General features: G+C 47.2%; 1 protein-coding gene and 1 non-coding gene across 6 annotated transcripts in view; both read left to right on the top strand.

The window, feature by feature from the left end:
- The window catches only part of IQSEC2 (IQ motif and Sec7 domain ArfGEF 2), a 78,123-nt gene that overhangs the window by 12,453 nt on the left and 41,527 nt on the right, over positions 1-24,143 (top strand). For 4 of the 5 annotated variants that reach the window (XM_070605568.1, XM_070605576.1, XM_070605567.1 and 1 more), the window contains exon 2: positions 14,023-14,052. The exons of the other annotated variant lie outside the window; for it this stretch is intronic. In XM_070605568.1, the coding sequence (XP_070461669.1) occupies positions 14,023-14,052 (30 nt within the window). The remainder of the gene's footprint in view (positions 1-14,022; positions 14,053-24,143) is intronic. 5 annotated transcript variants of the gene reach the window in all.
- On the top strand, positions 14,519-14,664 carry LOC139081212 (U4 spliceosomal RNA). Its single transcript, XR_011536335.1, has one exon. It is a non-coding gene; the product is annotated as a U4 spliceosomal RNA (small nuclear RNA).

Raw genomic sequence — 24,143 nt, forward strand, 5'->3', positions numbered from 1 at the left:
TTTAATGTAACTAAGGCAGCTCAGAGGCAGTTTCTGGCCTGACAGCCAGGTCTGTCATCACCTTTTTTCTGTTTTCCTGGAAGAGGGTGGCCCTGTGTCTGTCATCACTGTGTCCCCATTGCCTTGGGCAGGGCGTCTCTGGCCTGGGTGCCTTTGTTTTAAGGCCCCGTGGTATGATACATAAAGAATGAGTTTTGGAGACAGACAGACCTAAGTTTGAGTCTATGCTCTGCCCCAACCCACTGGATGACCTTGGGTAAGCCATTTTACCTTCTCTGAGCTTTAGTTTCCTCGTCTGTAAAATGGGAGGACAATACCCATCTCTCAGGATTAACCAGATCATTTGAAAGGCATTCCTTGATACTTGTAGGTGCTCAACAAACAGTCATTTCTAGGGGAAGAAAACCAGTGAAATAAGTCCTGATCATGCCAAAGCATATGCTGTTATACTTCATCTCATAATCATGAGATCACCTGAGATTCTTTGGTTTTTATAGGAGGTATCTCATCCAAATATCTAAATAGCACATCATTAAAATAGGACAACTTAAAGTTTAGCAAAACAAAACAGAACAAAACAAAAACAGTCATTTCCTTCTCATTCATGAAATCTCCCATGGACAATGACTTGAGGATTCAGTGCTAGGCAAAGATTTGCTTCCTCTGAAAACCGGTATATTTCCTCCTTCCTAATATGAGGCTGCCATGGCTCATGGTATCTTGCTTTCTGCCTCAGCTACCAGTTAATTTGAAGTATAGCTCTAGCATCTTTGTTGATCTCTTTTTCTGAGTTCTTATTTTGTAATTCAATTTGTATTCTTTCCTTATCTGTGTTATTGGAGTAAGCCACCTCAAATCCTTTGTGACTCAGGCAGGTGAATACCTAATGGGTGTAAATAGTTGAATGAGTGGAAGGCTGGAGAGGCCGGACTGGCGACTGGAGTTTGAAGAGGACTGGAGGGTGGTGCAGCCTGGGGCAGCCGAGAAGTCATCTGCGTGGATGACTGAGGTACTGTGAGGAGTCAAGGGGTTAGTTAGGGGAGAGTCAGTCCTTCGCTTGCCTATCTTGGTCCTGCTCTAAAAAGAAGCGTGGATTGGACAAGAGGACCTCACATTAGCTAGAATCACCAACCTCCCCATTTTGTATGTACCGTGTGAGAAACCGAGGTCCAAAGAAAGAGGAGGACTTGTTCTTAAAAATTAAATCAAAGTAGTACATATACTGAATTTTAAAAAGGCAAATGGTACACAAGGATGTATATAGTAAAAAGCTGACATCTCCCTGTCCCCCACTTCCCAGTGCCCAGAGGTGACCTCTTTTACCATTTAGGTTTTCTGGTGCTAACCTCATATCTCTAAATATATGCTTCATGGTTATTTCTTCATTTATCAACTTTAAACATTATCTATTGACTTTTTCCTGCTATGATAAATGAGAATTTAGCTTATTTACAACACTTGACTCTTTCTCTCCCTCTCCCAAATTTTGATAGTTATATTTCTATTTTGGTTCCTCTATTAGTTAACTTTGTAACTTTATTAAATACTATTTTAAACTGTGATTTTTTATTCCGTCAATTTTCCACAGTATCTCTCGACCACTCAGTTTGTAAGACTTAGTTATTAGTGCCCCATCCTTCCCTCCGTCTCTCCTCTGCCCTTCCATCTCCCACTTTCTGTGTTCTGTACTTTTGCATCCAGTGAGGTTGATTACATTTGCACTCTATCCTGTAATGATAATAAGGTCTCCAGCGCTTTATCTAGACAAATTGATTTTAAAAGTGGACCACCAATACACTGCGTTTATGTGGTTAATGACTGTGTCAGTATTATTCATTGCGGGGCCAAATAGTGTACTATAATTGCACCTTACTCCTCAGAGGTCCACTGTCACAACTTCTGTACTCCCAGGAAAATGTTTCTAACATTAAGATGAAATGAATTTTCCTTTCTTATGCTCTACGAATTGCTCAAAATCATGCCACTTTTTACTTTGTTTCATATTTGGACCAGGACTTTCTTTCCGCCTTTCTTATTTGTTTATTTACTCCTGCGAACCTTGGGATAATCATAGCACATCTTCTGGGGACATTTTACTTGGAGATTTTTTAGGAGAGGGACTTTTTTTTACTTCCCACTTAAATATAATATGCATATAGAAAAGTGCTCATACCACAAATGAGTAGCTTGGTCAATTTTTACAAGCCAGACACACCCTTGTAACCAGCACTCAGCTCCAGGTCTGTTTTTCATTTATCCTACCTGGTGCTCGGTGAGCCCTTTCAATTTGATGCACTTTGTGTTTTCATACGTAATTTCTTTGATGGTTTCGTCCCCTTCATTTTCTCTGTTTTCTCTTTCTGGAATGTCTGTTAGTTGGATGTCGAACTTCCTGGATTGATCCTCTAAGCCACTTACGTTTTCTCTCATATTTTCTATTTTGAGTTAATGGAAGGCCTGACTGAGATGTCTGTATATCCAGGTTGGCTCGTCCACTCACTGGCTTTATTTTAGGTGAGCCACCAGGGAGCTGACTGTTATAATGGGTGCCCCCCCAAATGCCAGTGTGAAAAGCAGTTTATTCGAGGGGCACCAACATGCCACTAGGTGCTATAGATCAACCCAGATCGTTTAATTCCTTCAGCCAGGGGCCCTCTGATATTTTGCCCGGGGGTGAATGCCAGGCAGCTTGTGCTCTGGATCTGGTGCTTGGGGGCATGGCGGGGAGGATTTCATATACTTACCTTCAGTTTGCCCCCCTGTTTTCAGCTCCTGATTGCTCCTGCCCTCCCTCCTACATACCATATCCAAGTCCAGACTCTCTGGGCCTCTGCTGGCCCAACTGGCTCCCTTCTCAGCTGCAACCTTCTGAGTGGTGTCCCTGGCTTTCCTTCAACCGTGAACACTCTTCTCTTTGTTTTTTGCTTCTGGAAATTTGCTGAAATTTCTTATCCGTTCATATCACCCTCTCCCATCCTCTTCACTGTTGTTAGTTCCTATCTTATTTTATTCCTTCACTTTCATTTTAGTGGGGCCCTGGGAGAGAGGGGAGATAAATATTTATACTCTTATAGTCCAAACTAAGGCTAAAGCTACTTTTAAAAATGGTCAGTCCATTTTGAGATTCAATCCAGATTGAGAATGGAAATTATTAGTAAACCCCCCAAATACCCAACCCTGGGTGGCCTCATTTTGGCATGTGTTGTCTCTGGCTCCAGCCCTATCATGAGCATTCCTGTGGCAGCTTCCAGAGTGCCCCATTTTCTCTGCTTCTACCATTTAGACCATGTAGTCAAGACAGCCCTCAGCTGAGGAACTGGAGCCCTGGGTTCTGACCCCCACCCTGCCACTGTCTCCCTCTAGACCCCTGGACCAGCCCCTCCACCTCTCTGGGTGCTCTTTCTGTGACTCGAGACGATCTGGGCCTGCTGTGAGCTGTGGTTTGACAGGAGTGGGTGGGTGCTTGGAGAGCAGCCCAGCCTCCTTTGCTTAGGCAGTGGGAGCAGGTGGGCCAGAGGTGGGCCCCAAGCACACGGGAGGGGGCTTTGAGGCTGAGCTGAGGCTTCTGCCACAGCAGGCTGCTCTGGCTGCTCCTGCTGCCGCCTACTCTCTTTCCCATCATGGCTGAACCTCCATCCCTCTGCCTCCAGCAGAGGGAGGCAAGAAGGGAGGGCTGGAGAGCCAGTTCCATTTTCCTTTTCTTTCTCTCTTTTTCTCTTTCTCTCTCTCTCTTTTTTTTTTTTTTTTTTTTTACCATAGTTCTGAGCTGATCTGGACTGCAATACCTCTGTATAACCCCACTTTCCCTTTTTGGTGCTCCCCACTTCCGTCCTTGAATGATTGTCTCTTCCAGAAGCACTCCTTGAATGCTCGTGGTGTGGGGAGACTTGGGCTGCACTATGCGGAGGAGAGATCAGAGCCAGGTGAGGGAAAGAGGCCAAGCTTGCAAGCTGGTAAGGGAGATGAAGTGCTGCTTAGCTCTGGCGTGATAGAAGGAAGCTGCAGCTATAACAGTTAAAAGCATTAGTTTTGGAGTTAGACAGACCCAGACTTGAATCTCAGCTTCACTACTTATTAGCTGTGTGACTCTAGGTAAATCACATTGCTACTCTGAGCCTCAGTTTTCACATCTATACAATGAGAAGAATAGTAACTTCCTTGTGCAGCTGTTATGAAGAAAACACAAGTCCTAGACCATTGTAGGTGCTTCATAAATAGTCACTTTATTCTTTTTGGATTATTATAAAGCAGAATAGGGCCGGCCCGGTGGCTCAGCGGTTAAGTGCGCACGTTCTGCTTTGGTGGCCCGGGGTTTGCCGGTTCTGGTCCCCGGTGAGGATATGGCGCCGCTTGGCACACCATGCTGTGGCAGGCATCCCATATATAACGTCGAGGAAGATGGGCACGGATGTTAGCTCAGGGCCAGTCTTCCTCAGCAAAAAGAGGAGGATTGGCAGCAGATGTTAGCTCAGGGCTAATCTTCCTCAAAAAAAAAAAGAGAAAGAATATGCTAAGGACCAACTAAAGCCTGCTTTAGTGATTGAAAGGAGCATGAGGTTAGGAAGGCAGCATTTGACCTCCCCCCTCCTTGGGCCAAGTTGCCTAGGGGCTCCCCAGCAATTACAGGGTGAAGTTCACCCTCTGTTGCCTGGTGTTCAAGGCTCTCTCTGTTGTAGTCACTGCCTGTCTTTCTTCTCTTTAAAACAAAAATGTGAAGTGATACTTGCTTCTTTATTTCCTGAAAAAGGAATTTTAAAAGTGATAGACAAATATCTCCTTTGAAGTTTACAGCAATCTTTATCATCATCATCATCACCATCATCATCATGATCATCATCATCCTTATCATCCCAGAGCTTGTTCAGCGAGTGGTGGTAAACAAGGACTCTAGGAAGAGTAATCAGCAGCAAAGGGATAGCCAGCAACTGAAACCACCACGGCCTTCCTTTTGCATCTCTGCCCCCATCTTGGCCTTTGGTGTTGTGTGGATTCATTGCGGAAAGCTGTTACATTATCCAACAAGCTTTCTGATTTGTCTAGTTGTTCTTCTCTTTTAATAATGTTTTAAAGATTTTCTTGCATGTCACCATTACCTTATCCACCTGACTTCTATACCTGGCTATTGTCATTTCTAGGGCGGATTCTTGGCTTAAATTGGCCTCTTAGAAAGGAGTCTTCCTCTCCACCTGAATTATCTTTCAAAAGGTTTTTACTTTTGCTTTTCACATTATCGTGATTTAGCTGGCATTTGAATTTGAGAGGCATCTTTGCCTCTCCCCTAGTGCTTTTCCACTTCCTGGCTGTCACAAGTAGGTCTTCATGCCACTGTGGTCTAGGAAAGCTCTTGTGTGCTCCTCTGGGTAAGACCACAGCTCCACTCATTTTTCTAGCCATTCTGTTCCCTTCCTGACCCTGCACTCAAGCTGTAAAGAGCCATCTAGGGTTCCCTAAGCATAGTGGACTTCTTTATGCTTCCTTGCCTGTATTCTGGCTGTCCTCTGGCCAGGAATGCTTTTTTACCCCTGTCTACGTGGCAGATATCTACTCGACTGTTGAAGAAAATCTTCATTCTCCCACTGTTCCAGGCACTTGGAAACAGTGAACGAAACTGACAAAACCTCTGCCCTGCAGAGCTGACCTTCTAGTGTGTGAATGTGAGGGGCGGGGACAGAAAAGAAACAAATAAACAAGAAGATACAGAATATGTCAAATAGAGGTAAGTGCTATAGAGAAAAATAAAGCTGGGCAGGGGGATGGGGAATGCATAAGGCCCAGTCAACTCTACCATAACCAATATTTGCACAACCTTTTAAGCAACCTTTTCTCATTTAAGCATTTTCCAATGTTATTACGTATTCATTACAACCATAATCCTTCCAACAACTTTATCTGCTTAGTGCTATTATCATCTCTATTATATTGATGAGCAAACTGTGCTTTAGAGATGTAAATCACAGTTAGGAGGGGCAGAGCTGGAATTTGAACCTAGGTCTCTCTGACCCAAAGCTTGTGCTCATAACTGCAAAGCCATTGTGCCCCCGACAAGCTTCACCACAACTCTCTGAAGTTGGAATTTTTATTACTACCTATTTTATAGTTGGGGAAACTGAAGTTCAGAGAGGGAAACGGACTCATCCATGGTTGCACAGCAAATAAGTGGATTTGAATTCAGATCTGTCCAATGCTCACGAGTAGGCCCTTCTACAAATCCTGAGGCCTAGGGACCTATGGATTTGCCTGCCTCTGTATTTGTGGGGCCCAGGCAAGGTACCAGTTGAGGCCCTTGGCTGTCCTCCCTTCTCTTCCCACCTCTGGTTCATATGGAACCTAGAGATGTCTATGGACAACCCAGCCCACATCCAAGTCCTATCTATCTTCCCTTCCCCTTAGCCACCCGCTGAGCCTAGCAGATGGATCTGGTTAATAAGATTACACAGCTCCTGCAAGCAAGCTCAAGGAATATGGGCAGGGACTGCTGGGGTCCTGGGTATCTAGAGTGCAGTCTAGAAGGGAGGGGGCCAAAGATGCTGATGAGCATATTCCTTTAGCCCCACAGACTCTTTACCTCACAGAGAAGGGCCTCTAAAGTGTGGGGCCCAGTGTAAGGGCTTCTGTTTCCCAGTATGGCCTATGATACTGTGATTTGTAATAGGCTGGGCTCCAAGATCCTCCTCCTTTGGCTTCCTGAAGTAGGTCCTGCTTTGCAGTGAGGGGGGCGGCGCGGCATTCCATGGGTGCGGGCCTTCAGGGTCTCTGGCCAGTGAAGAACGGAGCCTTCCCAGCAAGCACTGCTGGATGTGCACACAAACCCTTAGGTCTCCTTCACAGTGTTTTGTTCATAGCACTCTCAGGACACTTATCTTCATTTCTTAAGAGCTTTTTAAAAACTATACATGTAGTGCACTCCTCCATTAAAAAACTTAGAAAAACTTGGAAAAGTAGAGGAGAAAAACATTACCCATAATTACAGCAAACAAAGGCAGCCACTCTGAACATTTAGTGCATTTCTCTCATTCTCTGCGTTCTTTTCATATATTTGAAATAATACAGCACATACAATTTTTTCTTGCTTGTTTCATTTGAGCATTTCCCCATGTAATTGCATATTCTTCATAAGCATCATTTTTCATGGTAACTGATATACCGTAATGTACTTAACCATCCTCTGAAGGTAGGGCATAGAAGCCGACCCCATTTTCTCACTGGTCTAAATCATGCTGCAGTGAGCATCCTTGCACATTACAGCTTTTAATGAACTGGCCTTTTATAGGAATAATCGTATTCAGCTTATTTCCCTTTCTAGATGGTCCATGTGCCTGGGTCTGATTGATTCTTATAGTCATTCATTTATTCATTCATTCCATCACCATGTGCTTACTCTGTACTTCTGTGGACCAGACCTAGGGAACTGGGGGTATGGGCATGACTAAGACATAGCACCAGACTGCCAGGAGCTCCCAGTCTGCAGGGAGAGTCAGGCATGGAAATGGACACTTTCAGAACAGTTTGATCAGGGCTGTGATGGAGGCAAGAAAAGGATTCTGTGGGAGAACAGAAGAGAGCCTCCTCATCCAGCCTAGGGACATTAAGATAAGCTTCCTGGAGGAGGTCTTGCTTAAATGAGTCATGGAGGATGAATAGGAGTTGGCTGGAATAAGAAGGGGAACTTCCTGTTAAACACAACAAATTGAATAAACTTATTTATCTCTGCTGCTTCCCCAAATCCCACTGAACTATGAGTAAAGGAGTAAAAAACCGTAGAAACATATAAGGTCTGGGATGCTGGCCAGAAGTAAACTATTACACCTAGAGAGCCCCAGAAATTCTCAGGATTCAGAGGTACTATGAACCACAGACGGCAGGGTGAGGTGTAGAACTGAAAACAGGGAGAACATTGAAAGTCTGTTAACAGACCCTCTTAGCCTCTCCTCAGCCCCCTCCAGTCAAGGATTCCCCCCCAGACTCCGCCAGCCCCATCTCCGCAGATGGAGGTTGATTCTTTGGAGAAATTGAAGTTAAAAGGCTCTGGGATTGGGGGCATCAGGCGCAATAAAGGATGGGGTGAAACAGGGTTGCACACAAAAAGGATCTGCATCCTAAAACAGTGAAGCCCTAACTGCCATCCATCCCCTATTTCCAGGACACGTAGTCAGAAGCACGCAAGAGAGCAAAGGATTCCTCTCCAGGGAAACTGAAAGGCCCCAGAAAAAGACCTCCAAAAGGTGACTTTTGGGAGTGTTCCAACAAAAGAACAGGTTTTCAACCCAGTAACTCTGTAGTGAAGCCTACCACCTGTCAATCTCCATCAACACAGAGCTTCCCATCAGCTTGTTAGTGTCATGGGAACTGATCACCAAGGATCACTAGCCAAGGACCCTTAAGATAGGTATATTTCATTTTATGTAAATTAAAGCTCAATACGACTAATGTTTAAAAAATCCCCAAGCCTTAGGTAGCCAGAGATGATCAGATAGTACAAGGCTATTTGAAGAAGACCATCCACCTGCAAGAATGACCAAAAAAAGCAAACATTACCTGGGAAATTAAAGATACTGAGAGCCAAAATAAAGATTTCAGCAGAAGGATTAGAAACTAGAAGGTGAGGACATATCCTAGGAAGCAGAATAACAAGATGAAGAGAGGGACAACAGAAGAGAAAATATGAGAAAACTGGAGGATCAGTTGAGGAACTCCAACATCCAACAATAGAAGTTCCAGAAATAGAGAATGGAGGAAACAGCAGGAAGGAAATGATCAAAGACATAATATAAGAACATGTCCCAGAACTGAAGGAATGAAAATCCCACTGAGTAACCAGCAAAATAAATGATAAAAAGAGCCACACCAAGGTATGCCACTGTGAAATTTCAGAATACCAGGGATAAAGAGAAGATCCTACAAGCTTCCAGAGAAAAAACATACCATATGCAAAGGATCAGGAAAAAGAATGGCAATTGGACTTTTCAACAGCAACACTGGAAGCTAGGAGACAATGGAGCAGTGTTCTCAAAATTCCAAGGGAACATAATTTCCAACCCGGAAGTCTATACTCAGCTGAATTATCAATCAAGAGTGAGGGTGTAGTAAAGACATTTTCAGACATGTGAGATTTAAAGATTTTATGTCCTATGCCTCCTTTCTCAGGAAGCACTGGAGAATGAGCTCCAGCAAAATGTGGACAAAAACTCAGAAAAATGGCCAAGAAATCTAGAAAACGGGAACTCCAACACAAAAGAGAGGTGAAAGGATTCCCAGAATGGTGGAGAAGGGAGAAGATCTTAGGGCAACCTTGTGCAGGCCTAGAGAGCAACCAGTCTAGATCACAGCAGGGACAGATGTCTCAAAGGAAAAAGCTCCAATAGATGACCTGATGTGTCGAAACAGATTGAGAGGAGAACTGCATTTGTGGCAGAGTTTGGGGAGAATTGATCATATATGTGAAGAAAACGAAACAAGCAAAAAAAAGATAATAGTAATCAACGCCAGAGAAAAGAAAAAGTTATATGAGAAAGGAAATGTAATTATAGCATATGACATGATTTATCCATTATTAGTATCGATGCAGTCATAATAATGTAAGCCACCAATATTGATTTCACCAATACTTCATGGTATAACTATGTGGTAGTGTGAGAGGAGGGGCCACACGCACCTGCATGAGGATTGGGGGCTAGAGGTGGTGGTGCGTGTAGGAGTGCTCTGTCCTCTCCCTGCATAGTGGGAATTTAGTACATAATATATAAAACTAAAAAAATAAATCAAGAAATAGAAGCATGCATGTGTTTTTTAGAAACGAGGAGGTAAATAGCCGAAAAAGCAGTTTAAAGACTCAAAAATGGTTTTTCTCTGAGAGTGGGAGTTGAGGGTAAGGAGGGGTAGAGTGGGGAATTTGTGTTTTTTGTTATAATCCTTGCAGTACTGGGTGACTTGAAAAATCTATATACATGTATTACTTTGGTAAAAAATAAAATTTAAAAAGCACACGTAAGAAAAAAATTTCAAAAATGGATTAACAATATGACCATATACTTTAGAAATATGAACGTGAACTCAGAAAGAAATAAAAAGTTGAAAAAGAGAATATTATTTTTGTTAAGATTCTTTTACAATTTGACTTTTTAAAGTATTTTAGGTATTGCTTTAATAAAATTAAAAAAAATTAAAAACCATGAAGAGAGGCAAGAGTGTTCCAGGTAGCAAATACTAGATGTGCTAAAAAAGTAAATGGGAGGGCAGAGTGAGATTTAGAGCTTTGGAGAGCTTGGTTTGTCTGGCAGGGATGTTGCTGGGGAAATTACTGAATATTTGAAGCAGGAGAACCACGTCAACTGATTTGCGCTTTAGAGATGCTCCTTTAACAGCCAGTGTGAGAAGGGAGCTGTCCATTAAAGAGACTTGCGGTTAGACAAGTTGATGTTTGGGAGAGAAGGTACCTGGCTGCCCCAGGGCTGGTTCTCAGCGTTTAGAGAGACCTGTGTGACCCCTGGGCCAGGGTACCCACCTCTTTCTCCTTGGGAAATTCCTGAGAAGAACCCTGTTCACCCCTTCAAGTTTCCTTAAAAAAAATCTACCTTCATTGGTGTTCAATCTCCTTTCTGTTGAACACCTGATTTTTTAGACATGTTACTGAAATCTTGGCTTGAGGACCAGTCTGGCTCTTTCAGGTAACTTGGCATATCTCATTTCTGATGCATTTTATGTTTATTAGCTTAGCTCTCAGAGGACAACCTTGTTTATCTAATTCCAGGTTCTTGGAGAGATGCACCCTATTGTTTCCCCAGGTACTGTTTATAGTTGGCTTGGAGGATCAAAATCAGAGGCAGGGAATCCAGTCAGGAGATGAGGGCAGAAACCCCAATATGGCAACTTGAGGGCCTATATTCTTTTCAATTATTCTGCCCTATTGTCCCCATAAGTCCCCAGATGGTTCAGGAACTTCCGATATTTTGCCATTCTCCCCTCCCCCATCTACCAGATTGCCTCTTGTACCTGGAAGCAGCAACATCAAAATCCTTCATCAGAATACACGCCGAGTTTTTGGTTCAGAAAATATACTCCCTATACCCATAGGCTTCAATAAATTACCGCTTATTGAGCTTTGCTCCTGAGGACGGGAACTGGCATAGCCAAGCCTTTTGAGAAAACTGGGATCCTAAGTGGACTTTCATTAAGAGAAGCCTGTGGGAGTAGCAGGAGAAATCTTTAATCTCCTCTCCTGACATGGATTGATACGGGGAGCCCTGGAGCCCTGGGTCTTTGCTTCTATGTGTAGATAGCTGAATCCAGTTGATAAAAGAGAGAAACTTTGGGATTCTGAAGAAAACGAAATATTTTAGGGCCTGAAGATTGGAACTCAACTAACAGAGCCCTATTGTCTTATAGATGAGGAACCAAGGTCCAGAGAGCAGTGACTTGTCTAAGTCTACGCTGCCAGATAAAGCATGAGTCATAAGAGAGCCCAGCATTGTTTATACCAGTCTGTGCTGCCTCCCAAAAGAGTGGTGGCCCAGCTTCGTGGCGTGAGAGGTTTTTTGACCGTTGGGTAGGGCATTCGCCCTGAAGAGGCATAGGATAGCACAACGTTAATGATGAGTGTTATCTATACATAACCAATAATATACTAAATGTATAAAGGGCTGTAAACCCCTGAGGTGGGATGCACTCCCACACCAAGGGTCCTATGATGCCGTATACCCTCAAACTAGTAGACTCAGTCTACAGTGAAGAGAACTGGCTAATTAGCTCTGCATCATGACTTGGAGCTCTTTTGCTCCCCTTAGCTGACATCTTAACCACTGTAACCCATCGTATAGAAATGCTTTTGAAGCAGAGGTACATATCTGATAACCTCTCAGAAGAAAGAGCCCTGGAGAGGAAGGGTCTGTCTTGACCTTGGGGAACTGGGATAAAGGAACTTAGTTTAAGGGTGTACAAGTGCCCGACACTGAGCTACTGGGACAGTGGAGCGTGGTGGTAAGAGGACGAGCTTTGGGGTTCGCTCTAAGCTCCCCTACTTGTGTGACCTGGGGCAAATCATTTCAACTTCTCTGAGTCTCAGTTTCATCATCTCAAAGTTGGATGAGTAATTCCCACTTTGCAGGATCAAAGGAGACATGCACAAGAAGAGCCTGCCACCATGCCTGGAACGTAGTAGTGCTCAGTGATCGTTCACATGCTAGTGGAGATGTTTATATTTGTTGCTTATGCTCTCAAGTAGACTGAGGTGGGGGACCAGTTCACGAGCTCCTTGAGGGTTTTTATTCCTGAGTTGGGGCCTGGTATCCAGTAGACTGGATAAGTATGTGCTGGGGTTCGGGGGTGGGGTGGAGTGGTAAGGAGACCAGCCAGCCTGGAGCAGAGGGAGAGAGGCTGAGGGGCTTGGCCTCAATTTTATAGGCAGCTGGAGAGTCATTGAAGTTAGGCCCGTCTGGCCTGGTGCCTGTGAATAATTGAGCCAGGCTTCAGATGCAATCTTGTCGCTGCTGAGTGAGATGGAAAGTTTTAATAAATGTGAAACGGTGCTCTGTGGCTCTGGTCCTCTGTCCCTTTACGGGGTTGTGAAGGCTAAAGAGTAGTACCTCTGTCGTTGGCTGAGCATGCCCTATGTACCAGGCACTGTACTTGGCTGAGCTTCACAGTCAAGGGATTCTCACCCCCTGCTCCATTTGACAAGTGAAAAAGCTGCAGCTGGACCTAGGGGAGTGCCTTTTGGATTATATGGCTAGTGAGTAGCAGCACTGGAAGCGCTGTACTCACTCACTGTCTGAGCTCCAGCACCCTGACGCTTGCCTGCCCCACCTCGGTGGTGGGTGTTCCATTCACTCTTCCAACAAATGCTCCCTTCTGAGGTTCACCCCCCTTCCCTGTGGGTCCTTCTCTCATTTTTCACTCAGCATAGATGATGCTCCCCTCGCTAAGGTGGTCTTGGTTCTTTCACCTGAGGACAGAGCCTGTGATGTGTTTATCTCTGTCTTCTCTGCAGTCAGTATGGGGTGCAGGGGCTGGAGGATAGTTAAAGAAGGAGGAAGAAGACAAAGGGAATGAGGAAGGCTGCCCCCCGCACTCTCCCACTTCTTCTTCCAAGTTCCCTCATCCTTCTTCTTCCCCTTCCCCACCAACAACGCACTAGCTCCACTGTCCTAACCCTCCCTCCACTACACGCACACACACACACACGCACACACGCACATACATGTGTGCATGCACACACATTCCTCTCGGGGAGGAGCAGCTGGAGGGGTGTGGTTCAGATTTCACTCATTTCCTTGGTTCCCTCAAAGTTGTCCCCAACTCCATTCTCTTCCCTTGCCCTTCCTTTGCCTCTGAGGGTGCCTCATGATGAAGAAGGCAGACCAATGTAATAGAAAGGAGCCCAGCAGCTGACTGACTTACCCTCTCAGCTTAATTCTCTTCATCTGGAAAATAAGCAGCTTGGACCAGGCAATTGGCAAAGCCTTTTCCATGTTGTTAATAATACCTGGCATTTGTCTGCTGGGTTCCAAAGGGCTGAATCACCCAACAGCCCTATGAGGATTGGCCTGATGTTACAAGTGGGGAGACTGAGGCTCAGATTCCGAGAGGGGAAGTGACTTGCCCGGGTCACAGGCCTGGTAAGTGGCAGAGTCAATATCTGAAGCTAGGTCTCTCTGTGTTTAAAGCTTGGGCTTTGCCCATGCCTGCAGCTGCAGACTGCCTCTCAGCCACTCCGAGGAAGGCCTCACTCCTCACCATGACCCACCAGGCCCCACATGGTTGGTTCCTGGCACCTCTTGGACCTCACCTCTGACCATACTTCCCCTCACTCACTTCACCTCAGCTACACTGTCCTCCTCCCTGTCCCAACAACTGGCCAGGCCCTTTGCCATCTCACGGCCTTTGAACTGGCTATTCTCTCTACGCGAAATACCCTACCCCTCATTTTCATAACATGTGTTAGGCCTCAAGGCCACTGCCTAGGGCAGAGGGAGAAGAAGAGTAGAGAGCATATGCTGACTGTCAGGTTTTTTTCTGTTTCCTTTTCAGATCTGATGGTGAGAATTCCAGAACAGTCAGGTCAGTACCTCCTTTCTTTTGTTGTTGGGAGATGGAGCAGGGACTGGGCTAGGGGTCTCCATTTTGTTACTTCGGGATCCAAGGGCAGGGGTGGGGGCCAACTCCAGGGGTTTTGTCCTGTTGGTATTAGGGGTGGGTATGGAGTGGGCTGGAGGGCTGGGGTGAATGTGACGGGCATGGGGAGGGAGTTGAAAACTGCTCCTCAGTTCTTCTGACCCTAAATGATTCAGGGCCTGGGCTGAACCCTGGAGGGGCTCATGGGAGCTGCCCAGATGAGAAAGCCAACCTACAGAGAGGTCAGCCCTGAACTTGACATCTTCTCCTCCTAGGAGAAGGGAGCACAATAGAAGTGGTGCTTCCCTGGTCTGGCGTTTGCGCTCTACCCTGAACTGCACTAGCCCTGAGTAGTGGGATTTGGATAGACTTTTGATGTGACACATTCTACACATTAGAAATATACATTATGAGCTTTGTGCAATGGCAGTATCGTAGCCAATGAGGTTTATCTGAGGCGCGATTATTGCTAATAGAAATATACATTATGATAACTGCACATTTTTTTTGCATGCTTGATAAAAAAGGTTTACAAGCTTTAGTAAGATTTTAAGGTGTGATCAATCTGCCACTTGAGGAGGCGGGAGTAAAACTAGGGTAGAGACAAGGGCTATTTGTGCATTTCCTAGGCCTTAACCTATCAGAAGCTTTGTGAAGCACGAATGTCAAGTATAGGGACTCTCTGAGAATGATGGGGGACTGAGGGTAGGGCCCAGTCACTCCTAGCACCCAGGTCAGGGGCGATGGGGTGGGCCTCTGAGATGACATGGGTCCAGGCAGCAGAAGCATAGGATGGGTACGCTGGACTAGCATATACAGGACGTTTGTGAAGAGTAGAATCCACTGAATGGATCAGTGGATTGGAGGAACGTTCCCTTTCCATTGATATACTGCAGCCCTTTACCAGGGTTCCCAGCTCGGTGAGCGGAGAGCACAGGTTGGATTTCAGCTCCAACTCATGCCCTCTTGGCTATGAACTCTTGTGCAAGGCACAGCTTGCCCAACCATATGCAGCAGCCCAGGTCCTGGCATGCAGGCAGTGGATATGGGAGAGGGGGGGCAGAGGATCCCAGCATACAGACGGAGGTGTGTAATGAGACACACCATGTCCTAGCATCCCAGGCAGGGGGTATGGAATGAGCACACTCATGCCTAGGGCCAAAGTAGAGGCTGTGGGATGGGAGCTCACTTGGCCAGCAGAAAAGCAGGAAGAATGTGATGGATGCAGTCAGGCCCAGTGTCTAGGCAAGGGGTATATGATGAGACACATTTAGTCCCAGCATGCAGCCAAGGAGTACGGCATGGACACAGCCTGTCCAAGCATTTAGGAAGGCACGAGTCTAGCAAATGATGTGGATCCTACTGTCCCACTGTGGGTTTGGAGAAAGGCAACTTGGGCTGACTCTGAGCACAGGACCCCAGGCGTCCTTGTTGCTATGCTTGCTACTTGTCGAGGAACCCAATTGAAGGCATCTCTACCTCGCAGCTCCTGCCAGCAGGGGAGTTCTTGCGACCTATAGTTCAGGGTATTTAATAATTATCATAATCACAAGTCATATGGTGACATATATTGGGCCTTTACAACTTACAGAAGTTGTCAGGGAAATTCTTTGGCGTGATCCTCTCACTGACGCTGTAGGTGGAACCTGGGCCGACCTTATCATCATTGCTTTACAGTTGAGGAAACTGAAGCTCGGCCTGGTTATGGGTTTTGCCTACAGCCACACGACTAATATATGGCTGAGCTGGGATTCAAACCTAGGTCTGCCTGGCATCAAGCTAAGAGCTCTGCCCATGCCATCCCTGTGGGAGCTCTTGACAGTCTTGCAGATAATAATCATCCTCATCCTAATATTAGTAATAATAACAGTTATCATTTGCTCCTTACATACTAAGAACTCTGAACATGATCTTATTTGATGCTCACAACCACCCTTTTAGACATGGATTAGGATCCCTAATTTATAGATGAGGAAAATGAACTTCCCCAGAGGGTCAATGCCTTGCCCAAGGAAAGAAGAGCAGTGGGGCAGGGTGGCATCACTCTGACTCATACCCTGGGCTGTCTGGTTCCAAAACCAGCGTTTGTTTAACTAAGACATGCTTCCCGACATCTATCCTGGGCCCACAGTCAAGGAGGCTACAGAGGCCTTGAGAACTTGGCAACTGGAGAACAAGGATCAAACTTGGGCTGTGGAGGGGCCTAAAACACAGCCCTTGTGGGGCAAGATCTTGCAAACGTGGTGGGAAGACCGTTTATCTTGGAACCAGGGCCAGGTGGGGCCGTCTGATGATGCTCTCAGGACCTGCATGTAAATTCTTGAGCTTACTTCAGTTAGGGGTCAGGGATAGCTTCCTGAGCTGGGCTGTGGAGGACTAACATGCACACTTTGCATAAGGAGGGCAGCCCTGGAAATGGAACCAGCATGCATCGGAAGTGCGGTGGAACTAGAGATGGGGGTAGTCGGTTGGGCTAAAACGATCTGGGCAGGAAAGAAGCAAATGTTAAAGTTCAGAATGCTGGTTGGGGCTGGGTCACACATGCCTTCTGTCGTCAGTGGGAGCTGGGGAAGGTTGGAGGAGAGAGGCTGGGCTCTGCAGCATAGAAAGGGCGGCAACTGGATCCAGGCACAGGGCTCCGTCTATGGCTAGGTTCCTTTCTAGTTACGTGACTTTGGACAAATCTGTTTGCCCCTTGGAGCCCCAGTGTCCTCATCTAATAAACATTGGGAGTGTGTGGAGGGGGAAGGTTAGGAGCATAGAAGGAACACCAAGGAGAGGGGCTAGGCCTTGGCTGTTGTGGAAGCAGAACAGCAAGGAGTGAGTGGGGTTGCTGGATTGAAAACCACCTGTGGCAGGGCTCCGGCCTGAGGGCTTCTAAGGATGGGGTGCCAGAGGAAGTGTGGAGTCTAATTAGAGCTGAACAACTGGTGGTGCAGGAGGGCTGTGGGCAGAGGAAGGTGCCTGGACTTCCTGTAGATTTGTGAGAAGTTGTCAACCTACAGGCACCTTAAACCAAGGTCCAGAGAGGGACTGGTGATGGCTCAAGGTCACAAAGCTAGCTGTCGGCAGAGCTTACTTCCTAGCTGTGTGTGCTCTTTGTGAAATCACTTAACTTCTCTGATCCTTAGTTTCCTCATTGGTAAAATGGGGACAATAATTCTGACTTCTCTGGGTTGATGAGAGAACTTGAAGTAAAGCAGTGCTCAGCATAAAATAGTGGCTCATTACATTGTATAGTGCCTTGCGCCCTCCCCTAACCCACTCCATTGTCATATACTGGATCGGCAAGCTTGAGAAATGTGAAGTGTGGAACTTAAAAACAGAGAGGGGCAGTGGGGGCCAATAACTCTGCCACCAGAAGCAGAGGGAGCCCAGGCCTGGAAATGCTGCAGCTGAAGTGAGGTCAGGCTGGAACACAGGGGCCCTAGGGACCAGGCTGGGGTTGCTAGGCACGCAAAGAGGAGAGCCAGAGGAGGTGGCCTGTTGCTAGGGAAGGAAGGAGGGGGTGGGGGAGCCAGGGACGTCTCCGTGGCAACGGGAGCAGCTGCCACTGCAGTCAGGAGGAGAAGTGGGAGGAGGAGCCACTGCTGGCTCTGTTCCCAGAGGAGGCCTCCCACTCTGGGCCTCAGTGCCCCCATCTGTCCAACGGGAGTTTGGATTAGATAATCTCTAAGATTCTTCGTTGTTTTGACCTCCTGGCAATCTGGGGTGGCTGAGACTTCATGGACCTTCCGTAGTTCCCCCATCCACATGTCCAAGACACCACCAGTCCCCAGAGCTGCCCCAGCTACATCCAGCTCTTCCCTCCCATGCTGCCTCCTGTTCAGCACAGCTTGATTGCCCACCCTGCGCAGCTCTCTGTTGCCACACTTCCTTTGCCTAGAAGCTCATTGCTCATGGCCTGCTGAATGCTCTCTGGCTTTGAGGGGTCCAACTTCAGCCTTACCCACTCTGGGAAGCCTTCCCTGGCTGCCTTAATCCACCTTGACTGCCTCCTCTCTCCTGGGCTTCTTTGGCCCAAGGGTCTGAGCGCTTCCTGCTATCCTTAGTAATCAGTGCTACGATTTATCTAGCTGCTTCTAAGAGCTGAGCTCCACACAGCACACTTGACATCCTCAAATCTTCACAGTAAATCTATGGGGTCATGTTGCGAATCTCCATTTTACATATGAGACAATACTCTGAGAGCTTATGGGACCTGTCTGAGGTCCCCAGGTAATACGTGGTGGGGCCAGGCTTGGAACTTGGCTCTGGATAATTGCTGCTACCCTAGGCCTGAGGCAGGGTGTTAGTTAGCAGCAGCAGCAACACTTACTGGGTAATAGCTAAAGCTGTTATATGCCAGGCACCATGCTGGGCACTTTACCTGTGTTCTCTCATTTAATCCTCACGATAATCCTATAGTCTTGTCATTTTACAGATGAGGAAACTAAGGCTTAGAGAGCTAAAATGATTTACCCCATGGTAGAACCAGCATAGGAATCCAGACCATTAGAGTTGTGGTCACCATGCTATCCTGGGGTTAACCCAGTTGTATTCCGGGAGTACATACAGAGCATTCCCTGTGTCCTGGGCCTGTGGTGGGTGATGCATGGAGGGGGGATGGAAGTGAGGTACAGATACAGATGAGCTAGCTCTGGCAAGCCCAAATGGGAGTGTGCTAATGAGGAGAAGCCGGTTGTAAGGACAAGAGTCTAGAGGGGGTAGAGCTGGAATCTAACAGTGGGATGGAGGAAGAGGGAGGCAGGTGGAGTTGGGTAATTTTCCCAAAGGAGATACCTTTCCAGGAAGCTCACGAGGGGCAAGAAGGGCTAAGAGGGTCCTCTCCTTCGCATTTGCATTCCTCTACCCCTGCCCAGCCTGGCCCCACAAAGTGGGTGACCCTTAAGCTGGCTGCATGCCTGGTTGGCACCAAAATAAACTTGCCTTCTCTCCCCTTGCACTTCCCCTCCCCTCGCCTCTGTCCCCTCTGTCCTGGCTTTAATTAGCAGCCCTGGGAATGAGTCACTTGGCAGCAGGGGAGGGAGGGTGCGCCGAGCCCAGTGAAGCCTTCACTCCTGCCCCAAGCCTTTTGGGCAATGCCACTGTGTTCGTGCGTGTGGGTGCGCTCCTGCATGCTGGCTGGCTCTGTGTCTGTGCGGGTGTGAAGAGCACAGGGGTAGCGCTGTGTGCTGACATGTCCACGCATGTCAGGGTGTCTGCATAGAAACAAAGCTGGTTTTTGCTGCATTTGTTTCTGTGTGCCATGGAATGTCAGTGTGTGTGAGTGTGTGGCTATAAGCGTGTGTCTGTGGTAGCAAGTGTCGGGAAATGAGGGAGCATTTGGGTGAAAAAACATAAATGTTTTATAATTGCATCCACCCCTCCCTACAAGTGTTCTTTATGTGTTTTTGCTTATGCAAGCCCTGCACTTATATCCCCAATTTTCCCTTGTCTTAGTCTGGGTACATTTTGTTGCAGGGAACAGAAACCCACTCAAACTTGCTCAAGAATAAAGGGTTGGGGGGCAGGGAACTATTGTGAGGCTATGTCTCACAGAATTGTAGAACAGTAAATGAAGTGTAGCTAGCTCTCATGCCAACTGGAAGAGGGACCAAGAAGTCAAGGACCAAGATTGCTCTCTTCCTCTCTCTCTCTGCATCACCCGGGCCCATGTCTGTCTCCCTCCTTCTCTCATAGCTTGCTTAGTCCTTGTCATCTCTTTGTCACTGACTCCTCTCTCTGGACTGGCTTCCTCTACGTTCACGTAGCCTGACGTGGCTGCCAACCTGGAAGCTACCTTCCAGCTTCAGGGTCCACCCCCATATGACAGTGTTTCTCTCCAGCCTATGGTAACACAAGGCGGCAAGGGGCTGTAGGTGGGGGTCAGTTCTCTTAGAAGTGGGTGAGGGTAGAGAGGTCAGATGCTTGGGACTTGGTGTTTCTTCTGCAGTGACCACAGTGAGGTCAGAGCCTGGGGAGCAGTCTGCTCAGACACCCATGATTGTAAGATTGCCCCTCCATCAAGGTTTTGCTTCCTACTCCAATGCAAAGTGACCTTTTCTCACTATGCTTTCAAGTTCTGTGCTCTTACATCAAAATGCCCTGTTTTATGTAAAAATTTCCCCTTATTTTATGCCAAAATAGCTTTTAGGTGCCCAGTGCATATTACCATTGCTACCAGTGTGTGGTGATTTTCATAGCCTCGGAACAACTGGTGTAATGCTACTCATGGTACAGCTGCTACCAACTTCTTGGTTGCTTCAGGAATTTTTACATTTTATTAGTGCAGTGACTGAATTTATGGTTATCTGCAGTATGTAATTACAAGCACATATTATCAATATTATCAGCTTGACGCTTGAGCTTACTTTTCCCTTAATATAAACCCTGCAGTTTTTACATTAATTACAGAGGGAATTAACGACCCCTCAGACAAGTTTTCACCTATGAGTAAAGAGTTTGGAAGCAGCTGTGCCTGTAATGACTGTTCTCCAGATGCAGGGGCAATGTGCACGGCTCTGACCTCGGCCCTGGCCTTACATCCTCTGGCTGAGACTAGAGGCTGCCCACCACCTCCTTGGGAGCCTCCTGTTTCTAGCCTGGCACATAGCAGGTGCTGTTGTTATTTTTAATAAAAAGGATAGTTTTCTTGTTATTGTTAAAGCCGTCTTCTGTATACAAATGATAAATCTGAGTGGGAGAGGTCATCCAGGCTCAGGGCAGAGTCTTCTTCAACTCCTTCCCTCCCCTTTTTCGCTCTTCCAAATATTATTAATTGATGTGATTCAAAAAATGCTGTGTGTCAGGAATTGTTAGGAAGCACTCGACACACATTATCTTTAATCCTCCTGGCGACCCTGCCAAGTAGGGGTGACTGTACCCACTTTACAGATGGGGAAACGGAAACCTAGGGAGATAAAGTGACTTGCCCAAGGTCATCCATCCATCCATTTATTCATTCATTCATTCACTCAAAGCTAATTTATTCTGTACCTACAATGTGCCAGGCAGTGTGCAGAATTAAATGCAGTTGATACAATGATGAATAATAGAGTCCTGCTCTGAGGAAATTCACGTCTGGCTGGGAACCAGATGAGGAAACAAATTACAGACAATTACAGGGGAAGTGTAGCGTGTTGTGGGACCACCCCGGAAGTCTACCTGAGGGTCAGGGAGGCTTCTCCAAGCTGATGTCTAAGCTGAGACTTGGAGGAGGAGTAGAAGTTAGCCAGGTGAGGGGTGAGGAGGAGTGAGGAGAAGTGGGAAGTGTTGCAGACAGAGCAAAAAAGGTCTGCCAGGGCTGTGGGAGGAGTGTTTGGCACCTGTGTTTGGGGAGAACTAAAGCTGTATCTGCAGTGGGATAGGGCTGTCGTGAAAAATGGTCTGGAAAGGAGGTAGAAGGTAAATTGGGAGGCTGGGATGGAGACCCTGGTCAATTAGGCTCAGAGCTGAGGAGCTGCAGGACCCAGGAGCAGAATTTTCATGCTTCCATGCATGCCTGGTTCCTCGCCCAGCCTGGGTCAGCCTGGCTAGTGTCAGGCCAGGATTCCACTGACCGCAGTGCCCTCTAGTGTCCACCAGCCCATCTTGCAGCCTCCACCTCAGTGTGGATTGTCTGTCTCCCTGCAACACTTGCTGACCTGTGTGACTAGGTGCCCTTTGCTGGATGCTGGGGACACTGGGATGAATAAGACACGACCCCCTGTCCCCACAGAGCTCTCGGCCCAGAAGGGGCAACAGCATGTGAACAGACAGTGCTGAGAGAAACGCAGGGTAGGAAGGACACAGGGTAGGACTTAGGGCAGGTTTCCAGAGGGCACAACCTCTGAGCTGACTTGTGAAGAACAAGGGGGAGCTAGTGAAGTGGGGAGGTGATGGAGTCGGGTGGTGGGAAAGGGTCTTTTGAGCAGGGGGACAGCACAAGCAAAGATGAGGCGTGGACAGCAAAGTGTGACAGAGAATTGTAAGCACTTCTGTCTGGGTGGAGCACAGGTTGAAGTTGAGGGGAAGGCTGAGACTAGCTGGAGGTGGAGGGTAGGGGCTAGCTCACAGAAAGTTCTAGGATGCCTGCTACTAGCTCCTAGTAGGCACTTAATGAATGGAACCATATGAGGAGCTTCTCTGCCCTTTTGGGAACACAAACCCATCTGAGGATCTGATGAAAGCTATGCTCTCCCAAGAAACTTGTGCTTTCTCATTAATTTTTCATACAACTTGAGGGGCTTCAGAGACACCCCCCCCCCCCCCCCCGCCCCATGCCTATCCACGAACCACAGATTGCTGCCACATTGCTCTTAGTATAAATGCCGAAACTTTACCGTGGCCTCCAAGGCTTTGCATGGTCAGGCCCCTGCCTACATCTCCAGTCTTGCCCCTCTCCCCTTTGCTTTTTCCACTCAGCCATGTTGGCCTCTTCGCAGTTCCTGGAAATACCACCTCAGGTCCTTTGCCCAAGCTGTTTCCTCTGCCTGGAACACTCTCCCCCTGCTACCTCCACTTTCTGCCCAGCTTAATTCCATTAGTTGTTGAATGTCTATCTTCTCACACTTGGATATAAGTTCCATGAGATCAGGATGTTGACTGCCCTTAGTCACCACTGTTATCCGGCCCCAGCCCAGTGCGCAGTCTACAGGATCTGTTGAATAAGTGAATGAAGGCTCCACCAGTGCTCTGTGGCTGGGTCAAGCCCCTCACCCTTAGTTCCTTCTTTCTTTCAGCCACTAGTAGGTCATCACATGAGTCTACCCAACATGCTCAGATATATCTGAATGCCGAGAGTGGCCCAGATTAAGAGATATTTTCCTAGAAATCTTCACATCTTTGAAACGAACAGCCTTCCCATGGGTCTCCTCTGCCTCCCTGGGAGAAGGGTCAGACTCTCTCAGGCTTAAGCTGAGACTCTTCCTCATGTGCACATTCGTCTCACTGACTCCTCATGAGAACCTGTGAGGTAGAAATTGCCACTGGTCTTTTATAGAGAAATAAACTAGGCTTCGGAGGGGTTACCCAGGTAAAAAGTGGTAGAGCTGGAACTTGTACTCAGCTCTACCCAGCACCAAAGTGTAGGCTCTTTGCCTCACCAGAGAGGGGAAGGCCCTTGTCCAAGGTCACACAGCATCAGCCTTAGGGCCAGGACTAGAATTTCTGTCTCTCAACTCCTGCCAGGCCAAGAGGAAGATTTGGGCCAGAGGTGCAGCTCTTAGGGCAATAACTGCAAATGGGCATGAGGTGCAGCTGCCACAGGAGCTAGAAGAGTTGCTGAAGGGGAGAGAAAAAAGCAGGGGCTGAGGCCAGAGTCCTGAGGATCAAGGGGCTTTTGGGGGTGGGCAGAGGGAGAGGAGGCCACTAAGGGCCCACAGATGCTAACTTTGCCATGGTCCAGAGAGCCTCTCTCTCTTTGCCACTTTGGCTTTCTTGAGAGGAACTAGCTGCCCCGGCAGGGAGGCAGGAAGGCAGGAAGGCTAGCCTGTTGCCTGTCAGCTCCTATTCCTTCTAGATCACTGGCCCCTTGGCCCCTCCCAGGGCCGCCTTCTGCTCAGAACAGCCAGGGACCTGGACTCTGGGGCCGTGAAAGGACAAGAGTGCTCTGCGCTGCATCTGTGGTACTCTTCAGGAACCCTGTAGCCTTTGAAGCCTCAAAATTCTCTCCTTTCTCCAGCCCCGCCCTTATGGAGGGGAGAGAGAGAGAACTGTGATAGGTAGGTAGGGAGTCGGGGCACCTGGATTCTAGTCTGACTGGCTGTATAAACTTTAGGAAGACTCTTCTTGTCTCCAGACCTTGATTTACCCATCTGTAAAACCAGGTGGGATAATTTCCTTGGAAGAACAGCCTCTTGATTGTGAATAGCATTTCATCTGATTTTTGCTTTTCTCTTTAGGGAGCATTTCTTTAGCAAGTCCAGAAAATAACACAGAAGAGAGTAAGAGCTTATTGTAATGATCAAGAATATTGGCCAGGGCCTCATCTTGATTTCCCAAAGTGGGTGATTTGAATTTTACTTGATCTGGAGCACCCCAACATAGCAACCAAACAGAGTCTCTTTCACTGTACA

The sequence above is a fragment of the Equus przewalskii genome, chromosome X (genome assembly GCF_037783145.1).
Source record: "Equus przewalskii isolate Varuska chromosome X, EquPr2, whole genome shotgun sequence".
NCBI classification, from domain to species: domain Eukaryota; kingdom Metazoa; phylum Chordata; class Mammalia; order Perissodactyla; family Equidae; genus Equus; species Equus przewalskii.